Source organism: Corylus avellana, chromosome ca10 (genome assembly GCF_901000735.1).
Source record: "Corylus avellana chromosome ca10, CavTom2PMs-1.0".
Lineage (NCBI taxonomy): Eukaryota > Viridiplantae > Streptophyta > Magnoliopsida > Fagales > Betulaceae > Corylus > Corylus avellana.
Window position 1 is genome coordinate 8,398,672 of NC_081550.1, and position 22,990 is coordinate 8,421,661.

At 36.9% G+C, this 22,990-nt stretch overlaps 3 protein-coding genes across 3 annotated transcripts in view; all 3 read right to left on the reverse strand.

Moving 5' to 3' along the window:
• Window positions 1-884, reverse strand: part of LOC132164488 (probable carboxylesterase 15) — a gene marked incomplete in the record, with an annotated part of 1,374 nt that extends 490 nt beyond the window's left edge. The window contains 1 exon segment of the mRNA XM_059575009.1: window positions 144-884. Coding sequence (XP_059430992.1) covers window positions 144-819 — 676 coding nt within the window.
• Window positions 885-2,882: 1,998 nt separating this feature from the next.
• Window positions 2,883-6,778, reverse strand: LOC132164548 (protein BUNDLE SHEATH DEFECTIVE 2, chloroplastic). The gene is made up of 4 exons (XM_059575081.1): window positions 6,452-6,778; window positions 6,120-6,156; window positions 3,602-3,685; window positions 2,883-3,170 (listed from the first exon to the last, which is right to left on the reverse strand). Exons 1-4 carry the CDS (start codon window positions 6,740-6,742, stop codon window positions 3,118-3,120), a joined length of 465 nt encoding a protein of 154 aa, XP_059431064.1. The 5' UTR covers window positions 6,743-6,778; the 3' UTR covers window positions 2,883-3,117.
• A 1,673-nt stretch (window positions 6,779-8,451) lies between these two features.
• The window catches only part of LOC132162866 (ubiquitin C-terminal hydrolase 12-like), a 76,156-nt gene continuing 61,617 nt past the window's right edge, over window positions 8,452-22,990 (reverse strand). Inside the window, exons 28-44 of the mRNA XM_059573086.1 lie at window positions 21,399-21,581; window positions 19,261-19,338; window positions 19,084-19,172; window positions 18,892-19,000; window positions 17,610-17,678; window positions 17,414-17,524; window positions 16,756-16,811; window positions 16,439-16,616; window positions 16,256-16,357; window positions 16,103-16,174; window positions 15,878-15,943; window positions 15,433-15,498; window positions 10,037-10,123; window positions 9,787-9,903; window positions 9,506-9,580; window positions 9,334-9,420; window positions 8,452-9,067 (exon numbers count right to left, since the gene is read on the reverse strand). Coding sequence (XP_059429069.1) covers window positions 9,026-9,067; window positions 9,334-9,420; window positions 9,506-9,580; window positions 9,787-9,903; window positions 10,037-10,123; window positions 15,433-15,498; window positions 15,878-15,943; window positions 16,103-16,174; window positions 16,256-16,357; window positions 16,439-16,616; window positions 16,756-16,811; window positions 17,414-17,524; window positions 17,610-17,678; window positions 18,892-19,000; window positions 19,084-19,172; window positions 19,261-19,338; window positions 21,399-21,581 — 1,587 coding nt within the window. The 3' untranslated portion in view covers window positions 8,452-9,025. The remainder of the gene's footprint in view (window positions 9,068-9,333; window positions 9,421-9,505; window positions 9,581-9,786; window positions 9,904-10,036; window positions 10,124-15,432; window positions 15,499-15,877; window positions 15,944-16,102; window positions 16,175-16,255; window positions 16,358-16,438; window positions 16,617-16,755; window positions 16,812-17,413; window positions 17,525-17,609; window positions 17,679-18,891; window positions 19,001-19,083; window positions 19,173-19,260; window positions 19,339-21,398; window positions 21,582-22,990) is intronic.

Consider the following 22,990-nt stretch of genomic DNA (forward strand, 5'->3'; position numbering starts at 1 on the left):
AAATTTAAATTCTCCTTTAATACTTATCTTCTTCAATTTATAAATAATAATAATAATAATAAAAATTAAAAAAAATTAAAAAAATAAAATAAAATAAAAAGGTTAAAATGTCTGACGTATGAGGCAGCCGTAAATCTCTATTCACCTGTCAATGAGCTCCAAATTCAGAAAGGCATCCTTTGGTCCTTCAGCCTCGCACTTGGTTCTTACTGTGCCACCAAAAAACGGTGCCAGTAAAACATAACCCCTCACCCGAACCGGAGCCAACTCGGGCGACCCGGATCCGAGTCTAACCGCCAAATTGTGAGCGATATTCCCACCCGCCGAGTCGCCCGATATGAAAACGTTACCAAAATCAGCCACCTCAGTCAGCCACGAGTCCGGCTCGTCGGACACGGCTTGGGCCTGGAGCCACTTCATGGCCATGAAGCCGTCCTCGATAGCAGCCGGGAGCCGGCTTTCCGGAGCCATCCGATAGTCGGGAGACACGACCACGGCTCGCAGCTCCGAAGCCAGCCGGAAGCAGTAGTTCTGACAGTTGGGCCAGGCGCGGGAGCCAATGCAAAAGCCGCCTCCGCGGATGTAGTAAAACACAGGGAGCTTGGAGGCGGAAGAGGGTGAGAAATCCGCGGGCTTGTAGAGCCGGAGCTGAAGGTTGTTAACGGCGTCGAAAACGACGTCCTTCCATAGAACGGAGCCGTCGTCGTTGACGGGGACTTCAAAGCTTGGTTTGGAGGAGCGGACGATGGAACCGTCGCTGTAGACGTGGAGGACACCTCGGCAATCGTCGACCACGTGGGGTGGAATAGTGTTGGACATGGTTGTCTATCTGTGTTTGGGATTTGGGAAGGAAGCGAGATGGGTGGTTAAGAAGAAGAAAAAGGAAGCATCTTCTTTTTGTTGTTTTGTAATTGTATGTGGGCTGGTTAAGTGGGACAAGGGTTTGGATCCAAGAATTATTTCCTTATCTTAGTAGCTCATAGATTTGTCTTTATTTAAAAAATTCAAAAAAATTGATCAACACGTGGTATTTAATATCGGACATAAGAGAAATGTTATTTAATATACTGCAATAATGATTGTCATATATTTATGATGATGTGGCATTAAAAATTAATCATTAATATATATATATATATATATATTGCAAGCCTACTTTGATGAAAAAATTGATTTTCACTGCTACATCATTCCAGTTGTGTAGCAATCATATAACAATCTACTATATGACATTACTTCAAGTATAAATTTCCCATCAACTTAGTTGTAAGAATTTCTCAAACTTAAGGTCCGTTTGGAATTGCGATTTAAAAAATTGTGTTTTTAAAATCACTAATTTTTAAAATCGTAAAAGCGTTTGGTAAACCATGTTAAAAAGTACATTTTTATTAAATATTTGTTATGCGAAATCATGATTTGGTTTAAATTTGCACTTTTTTCAAATAAGCACCCCTTAGCCTACTAATTGAAATCGTAGATTTTTTTTTCTTTTTTTTTTTTTCTATTTTAGATTAAGTACTTTTTAAATCGCAATGTCAAACGTCTTACGTTTTGTAATATCTTTGAAAAATGCAGATTATTCTTACGAAATCTTAGTCTCTAAAAGTGTCATGCACGTTCTTTAAATATATAAGCATGTAAGAAGCATATGTTATTTGTTAAAGGACACAAATATCCTTCAAACTGGTTTAGAGAAAATTTCCTTCAACCTACTCTAATAAGTGACAAATGTCATTCAACATTTTGTAATTTTAAAAAAATTAATGTTTGGGTTCCTAGATCAGTGCAATAACAATAAATGACTGTTAAAATATTAAAGAACACATGTGAGATACGACATTTGGCACTTATTAGACTAGGTTAAAAGAAATTTCTTCTAAACCAGTTTGGTAAATCGTCACTTATCCCAAAAGTTTAAGATGACTCTTCAAGTACATTACACTTTTATAAACTTTTGTTGGAAGATTTTTAATAAGAAAATGCTAGGTGCTCTCTTATGTTTTCCTAATATTCTCCTGGTCCTACCTGTATATTATTTTCTAAAAAAATAAAAAAGAAACTAACTCTTATATCTCACCTGATTTCTAAAAAATAATACCTATATAAGACCAGAAGAGCACCTAACATTTCCTATTTTAATTAAGAATCAAATTATTTATAAACTTGAGTTCAAGTCGTTAAGATGGCCGTTTGAGTTCATTCATTATTTGTCATATATTTGTTAAAACTTATTCAAGTCTTTATCTATCATAGGACTAACGAATCGAGCTTAAATATAGAAATTAAGAAGGATAACACAGATGGATTTTATCATAATGAATTTTCTTTTCTTTTACTAGCAATGATTTTTTTTTTTTTTTTTTTTTTTTTTTTTTTGCATTAAGAATTAAAAAATAAATAATGGTACCCTATATATATATATATATATATATATATATATATATATATATAAAAGTAATAAACCAGTCTCATTCAAAGTGTAAAGTGCCCATAAACAAAACGTACGAGCATTTCCAGCAAGGCTTTTAAACTAACTTATAAGTTAAATTTAGCAATTTTTGTGTTCCAGCAGACCTTCTAAAATAACAATTTTCCAAAATTTGCTACAATGAACTTTCAAATATGAAAGTTCACTGTAACACCTTCTAAACTTTGTTTTTCTTTATTTTTCCTCTCTTTCCCTCTCCCTCTCTCTTCTATCTATAATAAAAATAGATTAAAAAAATAATATTTAAATAAAATAGATTGTAAAATAGATAGTCTGCTGGAGTTCATTGTGAAAAAGTAGTAGCTAAACTAAAAAAGTTGATTTTAAGTGGCTAAAATAGCCATCAACTGCCGGAGATGATAATCATTAGACGATCATCTAAAATGGAAAGAAAACATTACATCAGAATTTACAACTTTTCACTCCTTCACTTCATTACCAATTTCTAATAAGTTAACAAGGACACTAGACAAAAGGGGTGGGGGGATTCAGCAAAAAAAAAAAAAAAAGAAAAAAGAAGAAGCAAGGATCTGGACAAGAACAAAAAAATAAAGGCAGGGCAAAATCTTACAGATTGAAAATAGAGGAATCGAGAAAGCAGATAGCAAAAAAAAAATCTCAAACCAATCTCATAGCCGTCTAGAATATCCAGAACCTCCACATTTCTTGCATAAGATCAATCCTACAGAGAGACAATTGATTTTGGATGAGAAGAAAAGTAGAGAGAAGTACAACAAAAACAAATCAAACAATTCTAGAATATGATATAATTTAAGGACATCAACATTTGAGTTTTAAGGCAACAATTAACATCAATCTGCAAGATTTTCATTGCATCTGAATGCAAGGGTTGGTCATTTAAAGCTGAAGGCCATATAAAAAGAAGTAGAAAGATCATTCACCAAAATCCTTGAATGGTTTTATGTCCTAAAATGATCATAATAAGAAAAGCAATAACAAAGACCACATCAAAATGCTCACTATATAACATACCCAACTAACTCATTCAAATTGATAGAGAACTCAAACGGGGAGAATAATTGATATTATTATATTTCCAGAAGTTCCATTTTTTTCAACTTTGTCAGAAGTGTCTGAAATTAGAAAGTATACCTGCACCTTTGCACACCTTACAATCAATCAAGCCCATCTCTTGCTTCATCTTCCCACTGTTACAGAAGACACATTTTGTGCCACCTGCCCATCAAAGAGAACTTTTAGAAACATGATATTCTCCTCCAACACCAAACACAAAATTCATTGGTCACTTTGAGCAGAAAAGGGACACCAGAGGGATGAATCATTTTCAAAACCATAGCTCAATACAAGCAGAAAAGAGACACTAAGGGGAAAAATCATAATGACAATTGATGAACAGGGTAAGCGAAACAATCAAACAATTAATAAATTACAGAACATAAGGCCGTAGAAAATGTTTTGATAAACATCACTTACAATGGACTAGCACTAGCGCGTGGACGCATTCTGTTTGGGCAAATCACATGCACTCTACATATATGGAAAAGTGGGGTGTTTTTGTTTTGAGTTGTTAGTTAATGTTTTTGTTTTGAGAATAGAAATCAAAAGAGAGAAGTTAAGCAATAACCAACAAAGTGAAACATAGTATCGGCTAAGAATCATGTCTCATGAAGCGGAGGTCACTAGTTCGAATCACCATCTCCCTCTTGCGTGGACATATCACAAAAAAAAAAAAAAAAAAATGAAACATAGCAGTCCACTGTATACTCTCAACGTTTTTGATAAATCCATCACTACATTTCAATATGCCCAACCACTCAAAATTCTGGTTGTACATTCAACATCCCCCCCCAAAAAAAAAAAAAAAAAAAAATTCTTTCACCTCTTTTTCCCCAGGGTGAAAAGAAAGAGGAAGAAAGAAAATAAATGAGCAAAAGACAAAATTTAAATAACAAATTATAAGCGAACTGACAACAATCCCTGAGGCCCACTAGTTCAAGCATCAATAAACTTGATTTATTCTTTCATTTTTAAAGGAATTCAAATGTATAGTTTAATAATCCCTAAATTCTAGCTTTTTGGCAGGTAGAATTTAGAAATGATTCGTACCAAAAAGTATTAAAAAGGGGAGGGAAAAAGAGGAAGAAAAGAAGAAGAAGAAACTTGAAAATAAATTGCTCCACATTTCATTAACTAAAATGGATTTTTCTTTTCTCTATATCAAATGGCTACAATGATTTGAGTTAAAAATTGCACAAATGTATAAATTAAGATGCAGTTCCCAGACATAGTCCAGAATCTTGTGCTACTGCAAAATTTTCCAGACGTACGTATCTCACATTAAGGCTGCTTTGTCCATCTGATAGACAAGTACTCCTTACTTCCAAGCAATGCTCAGCAACGTAAATATCATTATGTTCTCTATAGCAACAGTCATGCTGCTTGTGAAATCATCCCATATCACATGCACAACTTATGAGCATTATCCCAACTTGTGATTTCACAAACATGTAGTCTTCTTTCTTACTTAATTTTCCTCAAACTGATCTTGCTTTGCAAAAACCAAAAACTTATTGTTTTCTTATCAGTATTTTACTTTCCAATTTTCAATTAAAAACTAGGAATATATGCAAGAGAATTTTCATATTATAGCTCATTATAAATTTTCTAAGATGAGTGAAAATGTATTTTAAATAGGCAAGCAAATAAAATTGGTCATACATTGTTCAATGTGAAAAACATAAATGACAAAGAACATAAAATATGATAATATAGTAAAAAATTATAAAGAGAAGATATTTAAAAATTATAAAATATGATAATATTGAATTGTTTATTTATTTCGTCAGTTATATTCTTTAATAGTTTTAACCAATTGTTTTTTTCAACTATCTTTTAATCTTATTTCCTGTGAAGCCCCATGTACACTAAACTCTATACAAAATTGTTTCATACAAGAGAAAGTGCAACAAAAGTGCTTCTGCATCTTCAAGTGTTAATCAGTAGCTCTTCCCTTAATATAAACGGCTCTGTTACTATCTCACTGCACATACAACTACATGTTCATGTGATCACAAGTAAGCCACACATCTGAAATTTCAACTTTAAAGTTCTTGCCATTGTCTACAAGTTAAAACTTCTATCATGAAACAAATACATGAACCCCATTGTGTAAAGTTAGATGTGCAAAGCATCCACCAGAATGTATGGTGGGTAAATTTCTCACAAGCCTTTCCGACCTGCTCCATAATTTTTACTGAATCCCCAAACTTATGTTCCAGTATGCTAATTTTTAATTACAGTGACTTTACCAGTATCACTTACACTTTCAATTTATAGCTGGCTAGAAAACTTACCAAAACGCAAACACACAAAATATAATGAAATCAATACCTTGTATATCTATGTAAGATGACTACATATAAACCACTGCCATCTACCCAGGATTGGAAATAAATTTTATATTACCAATTATCACAGTTGGCAAAGTCCAATGGTACAATTAGAACAAAAGACACAGTGCAATGTGGTAAAAACATGGTGTTTACACATATTCAGCCATATAGGAAGAGACAACAGAACCTTGCAAACAAGTCAAGTTCTTTGAAAATCCATGTCAATCAAATAGACTTAAGTCTAGAGAAATAGTTACCATTTCCGGCACAGCGCGCACACGGCACAGGGTCTCCCTGCAAAAATAAAAAATAAAATAAGCATCACTAAATCATCAGAACCCATAAAATACAAGAACTTAAAACTCCGAAATCTCCAAATGAGATAGACCTCCATTTCTTTCGAAGAATAATTTCTTTGAAATACGACCACACTCGAGGAAAATATGTTAGTTTGCAAGTGTGTGTATATATATATATATACGTACATGTAGCCAGCCTAAGAGATTCGATTTCCGGGAAAATATCAAAATTCAATGAAAAGAAACAGAACCCAGAACTGAAATTAAGTAAAAGGAGCAGAAAGTGTTACCTTGAAACCAAGAACAAGAGAAAGAGCAATGGCGGCCAAGACACTGATAGTGGCAAGGAAAGTTTGGGTATCCAAGGGGCTATCAAAGCCGGTGAAGAGCAAAACGGGGTGAACGAAGAGCCTCGTGGGTCGAATGGCTTTGAATAGTCTAGAGGAGCAGCGGGAAAGTGCGGGGATTTCTGGCTTCAATAGGGGTTGGTGTGGAAGAGATGTTGAAGCTGAAGAAGTAGAAGAAGAAGAAGAGGAAGAGAGAGACGCGAGTGGGTGGAAAGAGTAAGAGAGTGTCGCCATGGATAGAAAAAAAGATTATGTGGCGCTTGGCGTTGTGTTCGGTTTTTTCTATTCTCATTCTTTTTTCCTCTGTTTTTTTTTTTTTTTTTTTTTTTTTTAAAAAAAAAAAATATATATATATATATATAAACTTGATATATATATAAAAAAATTCAAGAACATTGTAGTTTTATTTTCTTTAAGTAGGAAATATAACATAAATAAACAAAAGCAAAGGAACTGATCGAAATGCTAGCATAGTATCTAGTCTTCAATTAAATTTTGTTTCAAGAAATTTTTTTTTTTTTTTTTTTTTGGTATTGTTATATATGCAATCACGCACAAGCATGGGTATTGAGTCTATTGACAATTTGAACAAATTGAGCTTAAGACTTTTCTATGGCATGAGGTCTACCAACTCTTTCATTGGTATGATTTGGATGTGAATATCTGCATAAAAACGAGTTATAAATTAGATTTTGACCCTTTGGATTACTTAAGAATGATTAATGCAATAGATGTTTGATGGGGCAATTTTCTTTTTTTCTAATATTAGAAATTGGATGAAAGAGTCACTCTGAGCCAACATTAAAGAGAGAGTTATGCCTGAAACTCACACCATTGAGAGGAAGTTAGCAGCTACCAGGGCACTATAAGTCTACAAAAGATTAGCTAAGAATTTCACAAAACAAAAAAGATACTTGAATGCAATCAATAGCCATTATATTTAGTTGCAGTAGTAATGATAATCATGACTTCAATGACAACCAAAGTCTAGTTCCATTAACAATAATAAGTATAGATTCAATGACAATCATAATGGTTGTTCCATTTGCGATAATATATACAAGTTCAACAATAACAATATTGAAGTTCAATAGTAATAATCATGTCACATTCAACAATAATAATGATTGGGCGTTCATTAGCAACGACGAATATGCTTTCATCAATAATAGTAGATGAATGTCTGATAATAATGAGAAAAGCGCGCTGCGTGTCCGGCAATAATAGTAGTTGTGTGTTCATTAGTAATGGTAAACTTGCGTCCAAAATCCTTATACTTGTGTAGTAGCAACCTCTCAATGATTTTATTTGTGTCCAAGATTAGCCCCCAACAAGTTTAATTGAGCCATGAGCAAGCGGGTTCTGGCGAGAAAACTCCGTTTTGATGCAATCCAAGTGAATTTTTCAAAGAAGGAAGATGACTCGTGAATAGAAGCCCATCTTTGACATGCATCCCTTTGTGGACCATAAGCCCAATAAAATATGATATACTATCGATCTTTCTTTTTCTTTGTAATGAGTAAAGAAATTCCTTTGTGTCCTGTGTTATTTTTACTATTTCGAAATAAGATTTCCTTATTTTAGTCATACAAGAGAAAGCACCAATCACAGTATGTTTTCAACCATGACCATTCATATAATGACCACTTTCACGAGCCTCTCGAATGAATGGTCTTCCCCATTCATGATGTTGGTCAGCAACTTTGAAGACCATTTTGCCCTTTGTGTAAAAATTCTAGACTTCATAGCTTGTGCTTGTTGTGCAGCCACAGCCGTCCAAGAACATGATGGGCCGAATAAACTCGTGGGCCATAAGATCTATATATTATGATATGGGCCAATGGCCTGATAAGATATAATAATATCTCGGTATAACCTGCCTCATTCGCAATGCAAATCTATTTGGAGCTAGGAGTGTTTTGTATAACATTTTACTTCCAATCAATAATAAAGATCTGGGACCCTTTTGATAAGAATTCCAAGGGCACGAGTGGCCAACAAGTTTGTTATACAAAACCTACAAACATGCTCAGAAACAGCAGCAGCTCAACCATCCCACATCCCCAATTTGCTAAACGCGTCTAACGAACAAAATCACGAAGCAAATGAAGTAAAAATGAGCCACCCTACTATACCCTGTATACATTTACTAGTTCAAAAATCTTGTATATGTACTGTAAAATTACAATGAACCCATGATGAAGGCCACTGAACCTGTCACCCAAGAGGAACCTCCATAAAAGACGGAAGTAAAAGCTCGAAGGGGCTGCATCTTGACAGTAGAAGATACACAATGACTACAAGGAAAGTCCTCCCCGTCAAACTAGGAAGAGAATTACACATCCAACAAAATCAACAACCATACCCAATAGACACCACCACAATGCTAACTTCACTTGTTGCCAAAATGGAGTTCATTTTCACTACTTTTCCCTTTTTTACAGCCAAAAAGGTGTAGAGGGTTTTCTCAACTCAGCCAGTTGCAAAGATGGAATTCCATTACTCTCCTATTATGTCCTAGTTGTAAATTTTTACAGGCTTCTCAAATGCGTGCCGGTTCTGCAAAAATGTGATAGACAATGTCAAACCAGAATCAACACATCCAGCATATACCGTGTCAAAAAATATGGCAGAATAGCAGATTTATCCATGAGAAGCTTCAGCAGAATAATGAACACATCAAGACCAAGTGAACATTAAAATCAGAAATATTCTCGCAGAATGAACACGAGTGGTCTGCATGTCTCAAGTTGTGTCTGGAACATCACTAAAATCTAAAACTTGTATTTCCTAAATTGAGATATTTTTAGAAAAGGTCACTTTACCTGATTAGCTGTATAAGCTCTTTTAGGAGTACTGTCAGAGTGCTCCAATCCAAGATACTGCTCCCAAGCACCATAAACATCTCTTCTCTATGGGCAAGTGAACAAGAAAACAATGAAACAAATGTGAAACAATCTCAAGAAATATATGAAACAGAGATTTCTCTAGACAAACCTGAAAACGATTAGAAACAATGTCCGAGTCCTGAAGGTACTCTGGACGACCTAGAGAAAGGAATGCAAACTTCCACTGGCCAATTACAAACAGAATGAAAATAGTAAGCATTCATCAAATGATAACAAAAGGCAATTTAATGCAACAAATTGAGTACAAAACAGAAGATCGTAGTCAAATACAATCTTAACATGCAACTGAAAACTAATCTATCTGCCTAACCAAGTTATTGAGTGTATATCCAAGTGGAAAATGGGATAAATGTCAGAAGTAAGATGTACCTTGGCAAACTCCTCATCTGGAACCTGTAACTTCTTCTGTAATCGTACTTTAATTTCAGCCAAAGTCTCACCCTCATGTATGACCAAGAAAAAAGGTTCCCCAAAATTCTGAATTTGCTGTTTAAAACAGAAGGAACCCATGGGATCAAAAACTCTATCATGCCTAACCAACAATCTTTGTCATGAAATCCGAGAAATTACTGAAACATGGACTTATAATCCCAAACAAATGAAATGCACCACTCTTTACCATTTGGTTCTGAGCTGTGTCTTTCGTGAAATGGTATACATGTATTAGGCGATCATGAGGACCGAGATTTTTCTCTTCTTCTGGGATCTAAGACATTTGAAAACAACAAAAACCCTTCATTATGTACACTTATCAAAATGATCAGACAACAAATCAAAATGTAGTAACATTTATATCTTGAAACCAAAATTTATGTCTTTCTTTTGTTTTTTTGAGAACGTCAGTTGTCATGTGATTTAAACAGTGTTGTTGTAAGTGTGCCTAGACGATTGAATGGCAAAGTGCTCCAGGAGTTAAATGCTTTTGATACCTAAAGTGAAACTCGTCCACTGAAGAATGCCTTTTTTTGTGCTTTTCAAAAAAGTCCAAAGCGCACTTTTTAAACTTTTTGCTGAAGATATATGAATCAACTGAGATTTGCAGTTGGATCATAAAGCAATAATAGACCATTTATGTGTCATACAAGCACTATTCTTGTGTGCTAGACTGCAAGAGAAAAAAAAAAAAAAACACTAAATTCAACAAGATAAGGTCTAGAAGAAACAAAAGATGAAGGAACCACAGCCAATCACCAAATAACTCTCTCTCCTCTCTCTCTATTCTTCTACATGTCTTTATTCTTCTATTCCACTGACTCTTTTTCCTCTCTTTCTGTTCCTTATTTCTCTCTCTCTCTCTCTCTCTCTCTCAATTAGGGATTTAAGGTTTCTAAGTAAAAGGATTTGGTTTGAAGGTGAACAAAAGGGAAAAAAACTCACGTTTCTGGGCTATGAACAGTAACACAAGAGTATTTTCATTTGGGGTCCTTTGGAAACTATTTGATGAATGGTGATTTGAGATTTTAAAATTTTGATTTTAGGGAAAGATGAAAATTTAGGAAGATAGATCTAGGCCTCAATATCATACCTCAGGAAAATGGGGAAATACATTTATCACCTCCAAAACTACCACCCCTTTGGTATTTAGACCACCAAACTTTAAAATGTGACACTTAACCCTTTTAAACTACCATCTCTTTACAAGTTACACCCTTCGTTAGCATTTGGCGCCAAAAAGAATGGAAAATGCTGCATTAATTTTTTTTTTTTTACTTGAACTTCCCAAAATGCCCCTAATTTTTTATTTTTTTATTATTTTTTTTATAAGTAGCCAAAATATTATTAAAAGCGTAAGTCGCCGCCGGGTAGACAAAAAGTATACAAGAAAAAACATCTAACTAACTAAAAGGAGAAAAAAAAACAAAAATCATGATCATTGAGCACTAAATGAGAAATAAATGCAATTGTCCAAAAAAAAAGAGTACGAAATAAAAAGGACTCAAGTTCCTCCAACGTTCTCTTGCATTCCTCAAAATTTCTATAAATATTTTCCCTCCAAAGGCACCACAAGAGGCAAAGAGGAACAATCAATGGCCTCTGGTGGTATTTTGCTCATGTGGGATAGGAGGGTTGTGGAGAAGATCAAATAGTATGTGGGGGAATTTTTTGTTGCCTGCTCATTGAGAAACGTTAAAGATTCTCTTGGCCTTTTGTGGGGGTTTATGACTTAGATGTTGACAGAAGATTGTTATGGGAGGAAGTGGTCGGCTAGCTTAGTGGAATCTTCCGTGGTGCATTGGAGAGATTTTAACATCATCCGGTTCCCTAGTGAAAGGTCGCCATGATGAATTTTTCTAAATTTATCTTTGAGCAGGGTCTCATGAACCTCCCCTTGTAGGTGGGAGTTTTAAATGGTCTAACAATCAGGAAACCCCTTCTTGGTCTAGAATCAATACGTTTCAGGTCTCTCCGGAATGGGGAGCCAGTTCCCCGGACTATCTTATAAAAGGTTGTATAGGTTATGTTCAAACCACGTCCCCATTCTTATTAATTGTGGTGGTATTTAGAGGCGCAAAAGATCCTTTAAGTTTGACAATATGTGGCTTAAGGCCGATGGTTTTGTGGACAGGGTGAGGCAGTGGTGGTCGTCTTATCGGTTTCAAGGTTCTCTAGATTCTGACTCGTAAACTTAAGGCCTTGAAAGTTGATTTAAGAAGCTAGAATGAGCAAGTGTTTGGTAATGTGGAATCGTAGAAGGAAAAAAAATCTCTTTACAAGGAGTTGCACGTTCTTCATGGCTTAGAGGAAGAGAGAGCCTTAGGTGATGAAGTGAAACAGAGGAAGACCTTTGTCATTGGGGAAGTGGAGAAAACTACTTTATTTGAGAAGATATGTTAGAGGCAAAATTCTAGGGTTCTTTGGTTTAAAGAGGGTGACAAATGCACGAAGTTTTTCCATTGGGTGACCAATTCGAATAGGAGAAGCAACTCAATTGAGTCATTGATAGTCATTGGCTTGGTATCTTCTGATCAAACTGGCAATCAAAGATCACATTGTGCAATTCTATGACAATCTTTTCTCTGAGCAATTTAGTTAGCACCCTAAGCTGGACGACCTCGATTTTGATTCCACTAATGTAGAGCAGGCTTGCTGGTTAGAGAGGCCGTTCGAGGAGAGTGAGGTCTTTGATGCGGTGAAAGGAGTTGTTTGAGAATTACACGTGGCTTTGCCACAAAGGGGAGGACTAGGTTCCCTGGTGCAGTCTACCTTTCTTCCACCTTGCCCACAAGCCCAAAAATAGGGAGCTGAGCACCCAGAAAAGGCAACCAATGCTGACCTTGGAAGCAGATGAGGATGAACCTCTTTATCTCCAGTTAGACCGAGTCAAAGGCTTCTTACCTTTGGCCAGAAACCTTCGAAGAGATAAGACTCCCCTTCCTTTGGTTGTCAGAGGAGTCGGCTGGCTCCTCATTGTTGGCCGGTACCTGAGGTAATCCCAGTTGCATGGATAAGCAAGGAGAAGATGACTAGTGGCTGGTGTGTTCTCCAGAAGCGAAATCTTCAAAGATTCCTTCCTTTGGCTGTTAGAGGAGACAGCTGGCTCTCAAGGAGGAGCCGATCGAGTAGCCATGAAAACTAAAGATTGGCCTAGCGATGAATCCAAGCCCATGGAAGTGGAAGCCCCAAGAGACCTTTTCCCTTTTCACCTGGGCCGTGAAAGAAAAGAAACTCAAGACCCATTTAACTATGCCCCACCAGCCTTGGACCCGTTTGCCTGAGGCCCATTAGGCCCATGAACCATGAACTAAGCCCCCTTAGTCTAAAACTCGTTAGCCTAGGCCTTAAGGACCTGAAGCGCCTTGGACCCATGGGTGCGATGGGCTAAGTCAGGCAAAACAGGGACCTGAGCCCTCTCCAAACACTCCAGACACTTGGGCTCTATCTTATCTTCAGTAAATCTCGTTGTTGGGCCAAGAGAAGCCTAACCCGAGTCCAGCCTGGCACATAAAAGGTCTACTGCCATTTTCAGGGAGACCATTAGCCCCCCAAAGGCACAGAAATCCACATTAACACTGAAAGGGTTGCCCTGCAACACTGGGCATGCAGACTGTAGACCCATCTACCTCCCTGCCATTAGCCCCCTGATAAGTCAATCACTAGATTGCGCTTGCCCTAGACCTACCACACCTCGACATAAGTCTGTTTTCTGGCTACCAGTTCCCATTTCTTCAATGAAGCAGGTTGCTGCCCTTTTTCTGATCCGATTCCCCACTGCCAACACCGGCAAAGGTAAGGAGTTCCATGGCATTGTGCAACTGGTAGGCGAAACCACCCTCCCCCTTGCCTTCTCTCCCTTCCAGGATGACAAGGTAACCTTTCCAACTACCACCCTCGTACTCTGCAAGAGCCAAGAAACGCATGTTCTTGTTTGACCCCGTTGCGCAAGAAATGCTCTAGAACCGAACCGAAACGTCTTCGTGAAAACCTTCTGCCCCTCTGCTTGAAGCATATCCTTTACCGTTTCCAACCATAAACGACTTCCTTTGCTCAAGAAGACTGACTTGAGAATGCCTTTGCGTCTCTCAAAAATCCGAAGAATGGAGACCCCCTCATCCACCACAAACTCAAACAATTTAGCCTCCACTAAGAGCCAACCATAGATGCCCATAGAGGAGAAAAGAGGACGAGAACTGACCTAAGGCCATTCCTGGAGAATAAAAAAAAGTGATCACTATGTGCTACACGCACCGACTATCAGAGAGAGAGAGAGAGAGAATTCCTACAGGCTCCCTATCCTCATATATCAGCAACTTTGTTAGGAATCTTTTAAAGGTTATAAATCCCAAACATAAGCTTCCAGTAATCCTATATGCTTTAATAGAACAAAGCATTTGTCTAATCACTAATGCCCCTAAAAATTAATAAAAAAATTATAACAGGAATGAGAAGGAAAAAAAAAAGTGTAAAGGGGTGGCCGAACCACACCTTAGCCATGAGGGGGGAGGGGGGGATTTGGTCACCGCCACAAGGCTCGAGGGGTGGTTCTGCAACCCTATTACAAGTTTGGGGGTGGTTGAACCACCTTCACAAGCTTGGGGATGGCCAAACCAGCCACCCCCATGTTCTATTTTATGGATGGCCGAACCATGCTAGAGCCTCTTCGGTCATTCTTTGTTCTATTTTTTGGGTTGCCGAAGGCTATGGGATGGTTCGACCACCCATTCAGTTTTCTTTTCCCAGTTGTTTATTATTTTTTCAGTTTTTTATTTTTATTTTTTAATTTTTTTTAATAATAATTTTGAAGGACAGTTTGGGAAAAGTACAACACCAAAAAAAAAAAAAAAAAGATTCATGCATGATGCATGTGAGGGATTTTCCGTCCATTTTAAAACTAGATGTCAACAGTGTGATTTGTAACAAAGTGGTGATTTTAAAGTTAGGCGGTTGGTGCCAGAGTGGTGATGATTTGGAAGTGAAAAGTGTAATTAACCCCTGGAAAATTCTCTCTATCATTTTTCCTAGAATACATAAAAGCCAGGCTACTTCCTGTCTACCTCACAAAGCCTAGGACTCCTCCGTAATGCAGAATAACTTAGAACTTCTAAACCAAAAGGAAACTACTTAAACAAAATAAAATATAACCCCAAACATTTAAAAAAAAAAAAAAAAAAAGGGATTCTGATACAGCATTCTCCAACAAATCTAGAGATCACCTTATTTTAGTAAAATCTGATTAGAACTGGAGAAAATACCAAATAATTCTAACCCTAGGGCATGCCATATTGATAATCTTGTGCAACTGCACATACAATAACCATTAGAGATAATAGCCTAAATATCAAGATATTTTGATTTTGTTAACTTTTTGTTTGATTATATATTATGAACTTTCACTTTTTGGTTATCAAACATTTTATTTAAAAAATGGCACTTGCTTTGCACCTAAGCTCAAGGAGGCTTTTACGCTTAATGTGCATGGCACTTTTAATGACACTGCATTCAAGCCTTAAGACCAAGTGTATTTGATAAAGACTACACAAATGTGACCCAAGAGGGAGGGAAGAGAAAGAGAATAACCTCTTCCGCCCGTAATGTCCAGTATTGATCATTTATGTTCTCAATCTTTTCATTAGGGGGAAAAACCTGCATATCAATAATTGCAATATCAAAGGGCTATTTATCAATGAGAAACAAAGTAAATGTGGCTTCATGTTCAAGGTATCTGATAGTTCAGTATAGTGACAACAGCTACAGAATAGATGTATCAATGGAAGCCTCAAATTTCACAAATCCTTTTTTCCTCCCAGCCCACTTAATGGACAAAAGCTGACAAGACCTGCCAGAACAATTATATGGCCAGAACGGTTGGGTGAAAATGCACTTGTTCAAAAAAAATGCCATCTAAATATTCATGTTATACAAAAGAAAATAAAATCATAAATTTCTTCTCATTACAAGAAAATTCAAAGTTCAGATGGATAATAGTAAAAGGAGTAATAGCAAACAAATATGATGTTCACACCTTGTAAATCTTGTGATAGAAAACTTCAAGCAACCTAAGTTCTGCATTAGGATGCGACAACTCAACCTGTTTCACCATGCATCAAAATAAGTAAAAACAACAATATAGGAGAAGAATAATTTACATCATCCACAAAGTCACCAAGGAGAGAAAAAGGCATCAGTCAATTATATCCACATGCACGAGTAAGTAAAAATGACAATCAATAGCATGAAACACCCAAACCTTTGTTTTAAGATCATTAATTACATCTCCTACAGTGCTCTGTTTTGGGAGTCTTATAGTATGAACCACGACCTGAATACATATGGACCCAACTATTTTAGCATGAAGAAAATTATAGAGCTTCAGTTGTAAGAATTTGATCAATATACTCACTTCATCCTTAGTAGCATGATGAAATGCTACTTTCAGAGTTTTCAAACCTTGTAATTCTGGTAGAGGGATGTCTAATACTTCGTAGTACAATATATCCGAAGTCTGCCACAAAATGTAATAAGAAAGAGGGTTAGCATTTTCACGTTGTAGCAGTATGCACTACTTAGTCCATGTAACTCTTACCTGGTTGTAGTGGACTAGCATATCAGTCAAACGCTCCACCCCCCGATACTTAATAGGCTGGGGTTTGGGTTGTTGAGAGTAACAGTTGTGAGGTGTAAGCCTGATTTTGGATGGATCATCCAAACCAAGTTGCAGAGCTACTCTTTCCACAACGTCATCATAGGTATATTGTTTTGACCTAGAAATTTACACGGAAGAAAGTAGAAGATTAAGAATGCAATGAATAACCGGCTTTATCTTGTAAACACACTAGTTAGTGCACATAAATGCTTCGGTAGTATAAATAAAAGATTTCTACTTAAAAGCAATTAACTCACATCTCTAGACGAAAATCATCTTCCTTGGGTTTATCCAGAGCTCGAAAGTGAACAACCTAAAATACATCAAGAGTGCTATAATTGAGAGTTATATTAACCATCATCATTAATTGCAAAAAAAAAAAAAAAAAAATCCTTGTAAATTATCATACTGTTAGCAAGCATCAATTTCAGCAGTGCCTCAATAATAGACCTTCAGAAACAAAATTACCAATAGAACACAGTTTGAAGTGCTGAGCAAGCAATCAAACATATCACTATCAGAGTACCAGATTTGACAGAAGAGTAAGATGCAGTAATTGGAAAAGCAATTTGAGCATCTGAGGCTTACACAAGTAGGTGAGGTTCAAAGAAAATGTGCCAAGTCAATGTCAGTTACAGCATAAAATGTGAAAGGATTGGCTTCACACATCAGGTATGTCCAGCGCATGCCTTCATCCAGTACTTCCTGATAATTGAAACCAATATCCACTCTTCTTTTTTTTCTCTTTTCTTTTTTCAATTTCACTACTAAAATTATGGAAAAGAATAATTTTATGACAGAAAAGGATATATTAATACAGACAGGTACGCAACTGCTTTACACTAAAAAAAAAAAATAAAAAAAAAAATCTCAGAAAAAAAAAAAGTATTTATAAAGAGTTGGAGGAAGGCGTACTTGGCGATTGTACACATAATCCAAAAATGAAGGAACGTCTGGATAGCGAAACTGGTCACCACTTTCAGCTGGAGAAGATTTTTGAAAGCAAATAATGTCTCCATCTTCAAGCTGTGTACAAATGCCACAAGCAAGTCAAAATATTAACAAATGACCTTATTAAACTGACCATACATCAACAATGTATGACATATACCTGGTTGGCTCGAAATGTGGATTGCCTCTCAATGGATTCGCACATGACACTGGGCTCAAACTTGATTTCCTGGACACCGAAGCATGAATCTGATTAATATCCCTATAAATATAAAAAACAAGATAAATCGATGGCCATGTGGCCACCCTCATCGTCATTGCTTCCCTAATGTTGTGAATGCTTTCTAATGCGTAATCTGCACCTTTAACTCTCTAGGAAGTGCCAACCTGCAGTAGTGGAAGAAAAGGGGTGGCTGCGTGGCCACCCCTCACCTCCGTTGAAGGTGGCTGTGCAAGAACCCAGCACAGCACCTGTTTTTTTAAGTAATAAGTTTAGCCCCTACACCTGAAAAATTCAGCACCTGTTTTTTCAAAACATTCATCAAATAAGGTGTCATAAGTTTTCTAAAAATTTTTTTGAGTTTTAAAAGTGTTTTGATTTGTATTTTAAGGGTTTTGAGAACAGTGATTTTTTTGTTTTGAAAACAGAACAGTGTTTTCTAAACTGTTACCAAACTAATTGTTGAAGACAACATACATCAATCCTAATGAAATGTGAGTTCACTCCATGTAATCGGTGCATAGAAACACAAGCAGCAGAGCTGAGACCATACAAGCATCAATATCTGAAATTTTTTTTTGATAAGTAAAGATGTATTATCAAAGCGCAGAGGGGCGCAACCCTAGTACACAGGGAGTATACAAGAGAGCGACTAAGAGGGAGAAAAAGAAGAAGAAAACATAAAAAGGAAATCAAGGAAACATAGAAAAGAAAACATAGAAAGCATCAATATCTGAAATTCGACATGGTCCAGAGCACCTATACATCACGTGCAAGAACCCAAATGGGATTACGGTCACGTGCGGATGAAAGACTATATATAATGTCTGAGATATTATATTCAATGTCTCTAAAAACCATGGTTCTAGAACATTATTTGTCAATGTCTCCAGATGACCAACAGGACTCTTTAGAATTTTTTTTTTTTGAATAAAAAAAGAAAGGCAAAAAGATTGAAAGGCATTAGATTCTCTATTAGAGCATCAACAGTTGGAACTTCAAGACTCCGTGCTTGCAAATTAAATGCTTAACGGATCTCAACTGCAATGTTTCCAATTTCTAGGTCACTAAGTAGTCTGACCTGATCGGCATGTCCACCCCATACCATGCTAAACCTCTGGATTTATTGTTCTCACATACAAGACTATAGTGCTGATTGTGAACCATACACGACGCTAACCTAATAGAAAAAATAAAAGAAAAGAAAGGACAGAAAACACACCTCATAAAGTTCGATATCTTCATCAGGAGCATAGCCAGCCATTTCATTTAATTTTGTCAAGATTTCTACTGCCTTACCAGCACCCTTTACAAAAAGCCTTCCAACATAACTGAAATCATGGTATGTATGCAATAAGTCAACTTCATGCAAGTATGCTCGATCAAATGCAGCAGTAAAGAAACTACTATGTACCGTAGCTCTTCTTTCTCAGGATCATAAAGCTTGAAGAAAAGCAAAATATCGTCCTTTGTTTTGTCAGGTGGAGCAACAGCACATAAATCCTGAACAATGATTCAGAAAATCAGACAACACTCTTAAAGATCGTTATATTACAGCAATTGTGAAGTCTAAACTCCGAGACAAGATTACCAGTCCATGCTCTACTTCCAAGAACAACTTTAGTTCCGCATTATGAACCTTATTTGATACCTCCCTCAACTGTCCAACCTATGATACAATGAAAGAGATATGAGATTGAGCAACAGACATATTTCTATCAACAGGCACTGGCATAAGTAAAAGCTAAGGATGTTCAGAAAAATGCCACGCTGCACAACCAAAAAAGGATATACCAAACAGAGAAGTAATACTAGATATTGTGGAACCACAGAACAGTTAAGAGCATTGCAAGAGCAAAATATGTTATATTGAACGGGCAAGACAATCAACTCATTTCCCCCAAAAAAACATTGGCATGGACATCATAATCCAAAACAATAACGAAGAAAAGTCTTTTAAAAGCATAAAGATTATTGTATGAGCAGTCACAACTACTTTCACATAGGCAAAATGCAACTTTTTTTTTTTTGATAAGTAAAGCAAATTCATTAAAAGCACAGCTGGCGCAACCCAAGTACATATGACGTATACAAAAGAAAAACACCCAGCAAGATCAAGAACAGGGAAAGAGAGCACAAAAATATACAAAGCTAGAAATATTGAGAAGGGCATTAACAGAGTATAGTTCCACTCAAAGAAGGATTTAAGAAAACAGAGTTGTAGCTCCAAACTCGTCTTCTTACAATCCTCAAAACTTTGAGAATTCCTTTCCTTCCAAATACACCACATTAAACAAGGGACAACATTCCAATCAATATTAACATCATTCTGACAAAATCTTCCTTTCCAACACGGCGAAAGCTCCACCAACATGTCTAGGCATAATCCACTCAGCTCCAAACATCTAAACCCAAATTCGACAACTCCCTCGCAATATCATAGTGAAAAAGGAGGTGATCAAGAGTTTCCCCACTCTTTTTACACATAAAACCAATGCATCACTATGATGTGACGCTTGGGGAGGTTATCCGTAGAAAGTTTCCTAAAGATGTTGTCCAAATGAAGAAAGCCACCCTCAATGGTGCCCCAATCTGATATAATTCATGGCCCAATGTACCTAATCATTGTGAGCAAACATGTGGTCAGCCACTATAGCATCCTTATCCCTTGCAATGCAAAATAAATCCATAAAGGTTTCCTTCAAAGAATGATCCCCATACCAGACGGCTGACATCATGCCAAAAACCTGGTCCAAGTGCCAAACAAACAAAGCTAGAGAAGGCCGTAGCCACTCCTAATATGTTTCCAAAGACTCGCCCCATATGGCCTGGTTACAACATTAGAGCACCAACCACCCAACAAAGTACCATATTTTTTATCCATTACATGTCACCAAAAAGCCTCCCTCTCCACAACACCCAAAAGAACCTGATTGAAAGTGAGCATACTCCTAATTCGCAACCTCCAAGATTAAAGGGAGCATAAACCTTCTCTAAGTCCAATTTACATGGTCATAAGCCTTCTCTAAGTCCAATTTACATAACACTCCGGATTTGAGCCGGCTATCTATATATTCATTGGTAATGAGAACAAAATCTAAAATCTGACAACCTCTAATAAAACCATTATAGGTCTTCGAAATAATATTTGCCAATACAGTTTTCAATCTATTAGCCAATACCTTCACAATAATTTTGTAAACACCACTTACCAGGCTCATAGGATGAAAGTCTTTAACCTCAATAGTCCCCATTTTCTTGGAATATGAGAAATGAAAGTCGTTCAATCTTTTTTCGAACTTGCCGTGCTTATGGAACTCAAGAAAGACTTTCATAACATATGCTTTGATAAGATCCCAACTAGTCTAGAAGGTCATAGAAAACCCTCTTGGACCCAAAGCCTTGCCCCCATTCAAGTCTTCCACCACCACAAAAACCTCATGTTCCTCAAAAGCTCGCTCCACCCAAACTACCTCCCCGCCACTAATAGAGTGGAAAGGAAGACTGTCCAAATCTGACCACCAATCTTCCATCACGGTATAGAGCTGAGTGGAAAAATTGGACTATATGATCCTTAACTTCTTCCGAATTAGAGAAGATGTCACCATTGATAACCAAAATCTCTACTATGTTACACTTTCTATTAGAGTTAGCCACCCGATGGAAGAATTTGGTATTTTTATCCCCCTCTTTTAACCATAACCCGCTCGACTTTTTCATCCTACTCACCTCCTCCAAAAGAATAGTCATCTCCAACTCAATTGTAGCCACATCCTTCCTCAACTTCTCAGTAGAAAGTAGTCTTTGTTCTTCAATCTCATCCAGAAAAGTGATTAGAGAGAACTCTTGATAATCTGCTCTAAACAACATTTGGGAAGTGCTCCTCCCACTTGGGAGAGATGAGAAAATTATCTATTCTTGACCATAATAGAGAATCCCGATTATTAAACCATGTGAAATTCCCACCATGAAGAGGGAAATCAGTAAGACCCTACTTAAAGATAAAGTACGAGAACTCTTCCATAATGAGAGAGAAGCTGGCCACTCCCGATCTTTCGGGAGGGAAATGGGTCACATTAAAATAGCTCCCAATGCACCAAGCCAAATCCCATTCCCACAACAACTGACGGTCAACATTTGAAGTAGGACTGTAGTCACTAGCGAAAAGCTCATTGAAACTGATCGCGAGCACTTTTGAAATTACGTGCCATCGAGTAGTTACCCACAATCTTCGATTTTTTCCACAACTTTCCAATCCAAGATCAAATAAAATACCACCTGTTGCCCCTAGGATCCAAGTCACACCAATCTAGGTGTTGCCTGCCCCATAACTTCTACACTATACTTTATACATATATATATAAATCAATTTCATTAGAAGCGCACAGAGGCATAACCCTAATACACGTAAAGTATACAATAGTCTCCTATTAGGGAGAAAAAGAACATAAATCCAAAAATTCATCAAAGACTAAAAAAATGCAGACTTTTATATTCCGCTATCCATGCGTAAAGGGACTAGAACATAATATTCTTTAACTCTCCCACCGACGACTCGCGATTTTCAAAGCATCTTGCATTCCAATTTCTCTAAATACACGACATTAAACACAAAGGTGACATTTTCCAAACTTCTAAATTGTAATGACTTCCCAACTTACCTCTATAATTTGCTAACATCTTTTTTGATAAGTAATAATGCATTAAAGAGCGCAGAGGGGCGCAACCCAAGTACACAGGGAGTATACAAGAGAGCGACTAAGTAGGGGAGAAAGAAGAAGAGAACATAAAAAGAAAATCAGGAAAATTGATCTCTAAAGGAGCAAGCCAGCCTGTAGTCCATGTGAATAAGGTGTACAAAAAGAAATGTATAAGGGCCTCAAGGTTCCTCGACAAATCCTCTAAACATCTCGCATTCCTTTCCTTCCAAATACACCATAGAAGACAAAGGAGAGCCATCTTCCATACCACAGCACTACTGGTTCTACCTCCCGCCCACCAACTAGCAAACATCTCCTAGGCATAACCCAACTCATGTTAAAGCGAGAGAAGATAACATCCCACAACTTGCGCGCGACCCCACAATGAAGGAAGAGATGATCCACGGACTCCCCATCCGCCTCACAAATTATATATATATATATATATAATTTGCTAACATCTCTATTAGCCTTCTAGGCATGACCAATTCTACACCAAAAATGTGGAAAATAGAAGCCCATAAAACTCTTGACACTTCACAGTGAAGAAGAAGGTAATCTATTGACGTCCCACTCCTCTTGCACATATAACACCAATACACCACTATGACGTTCCTCTTC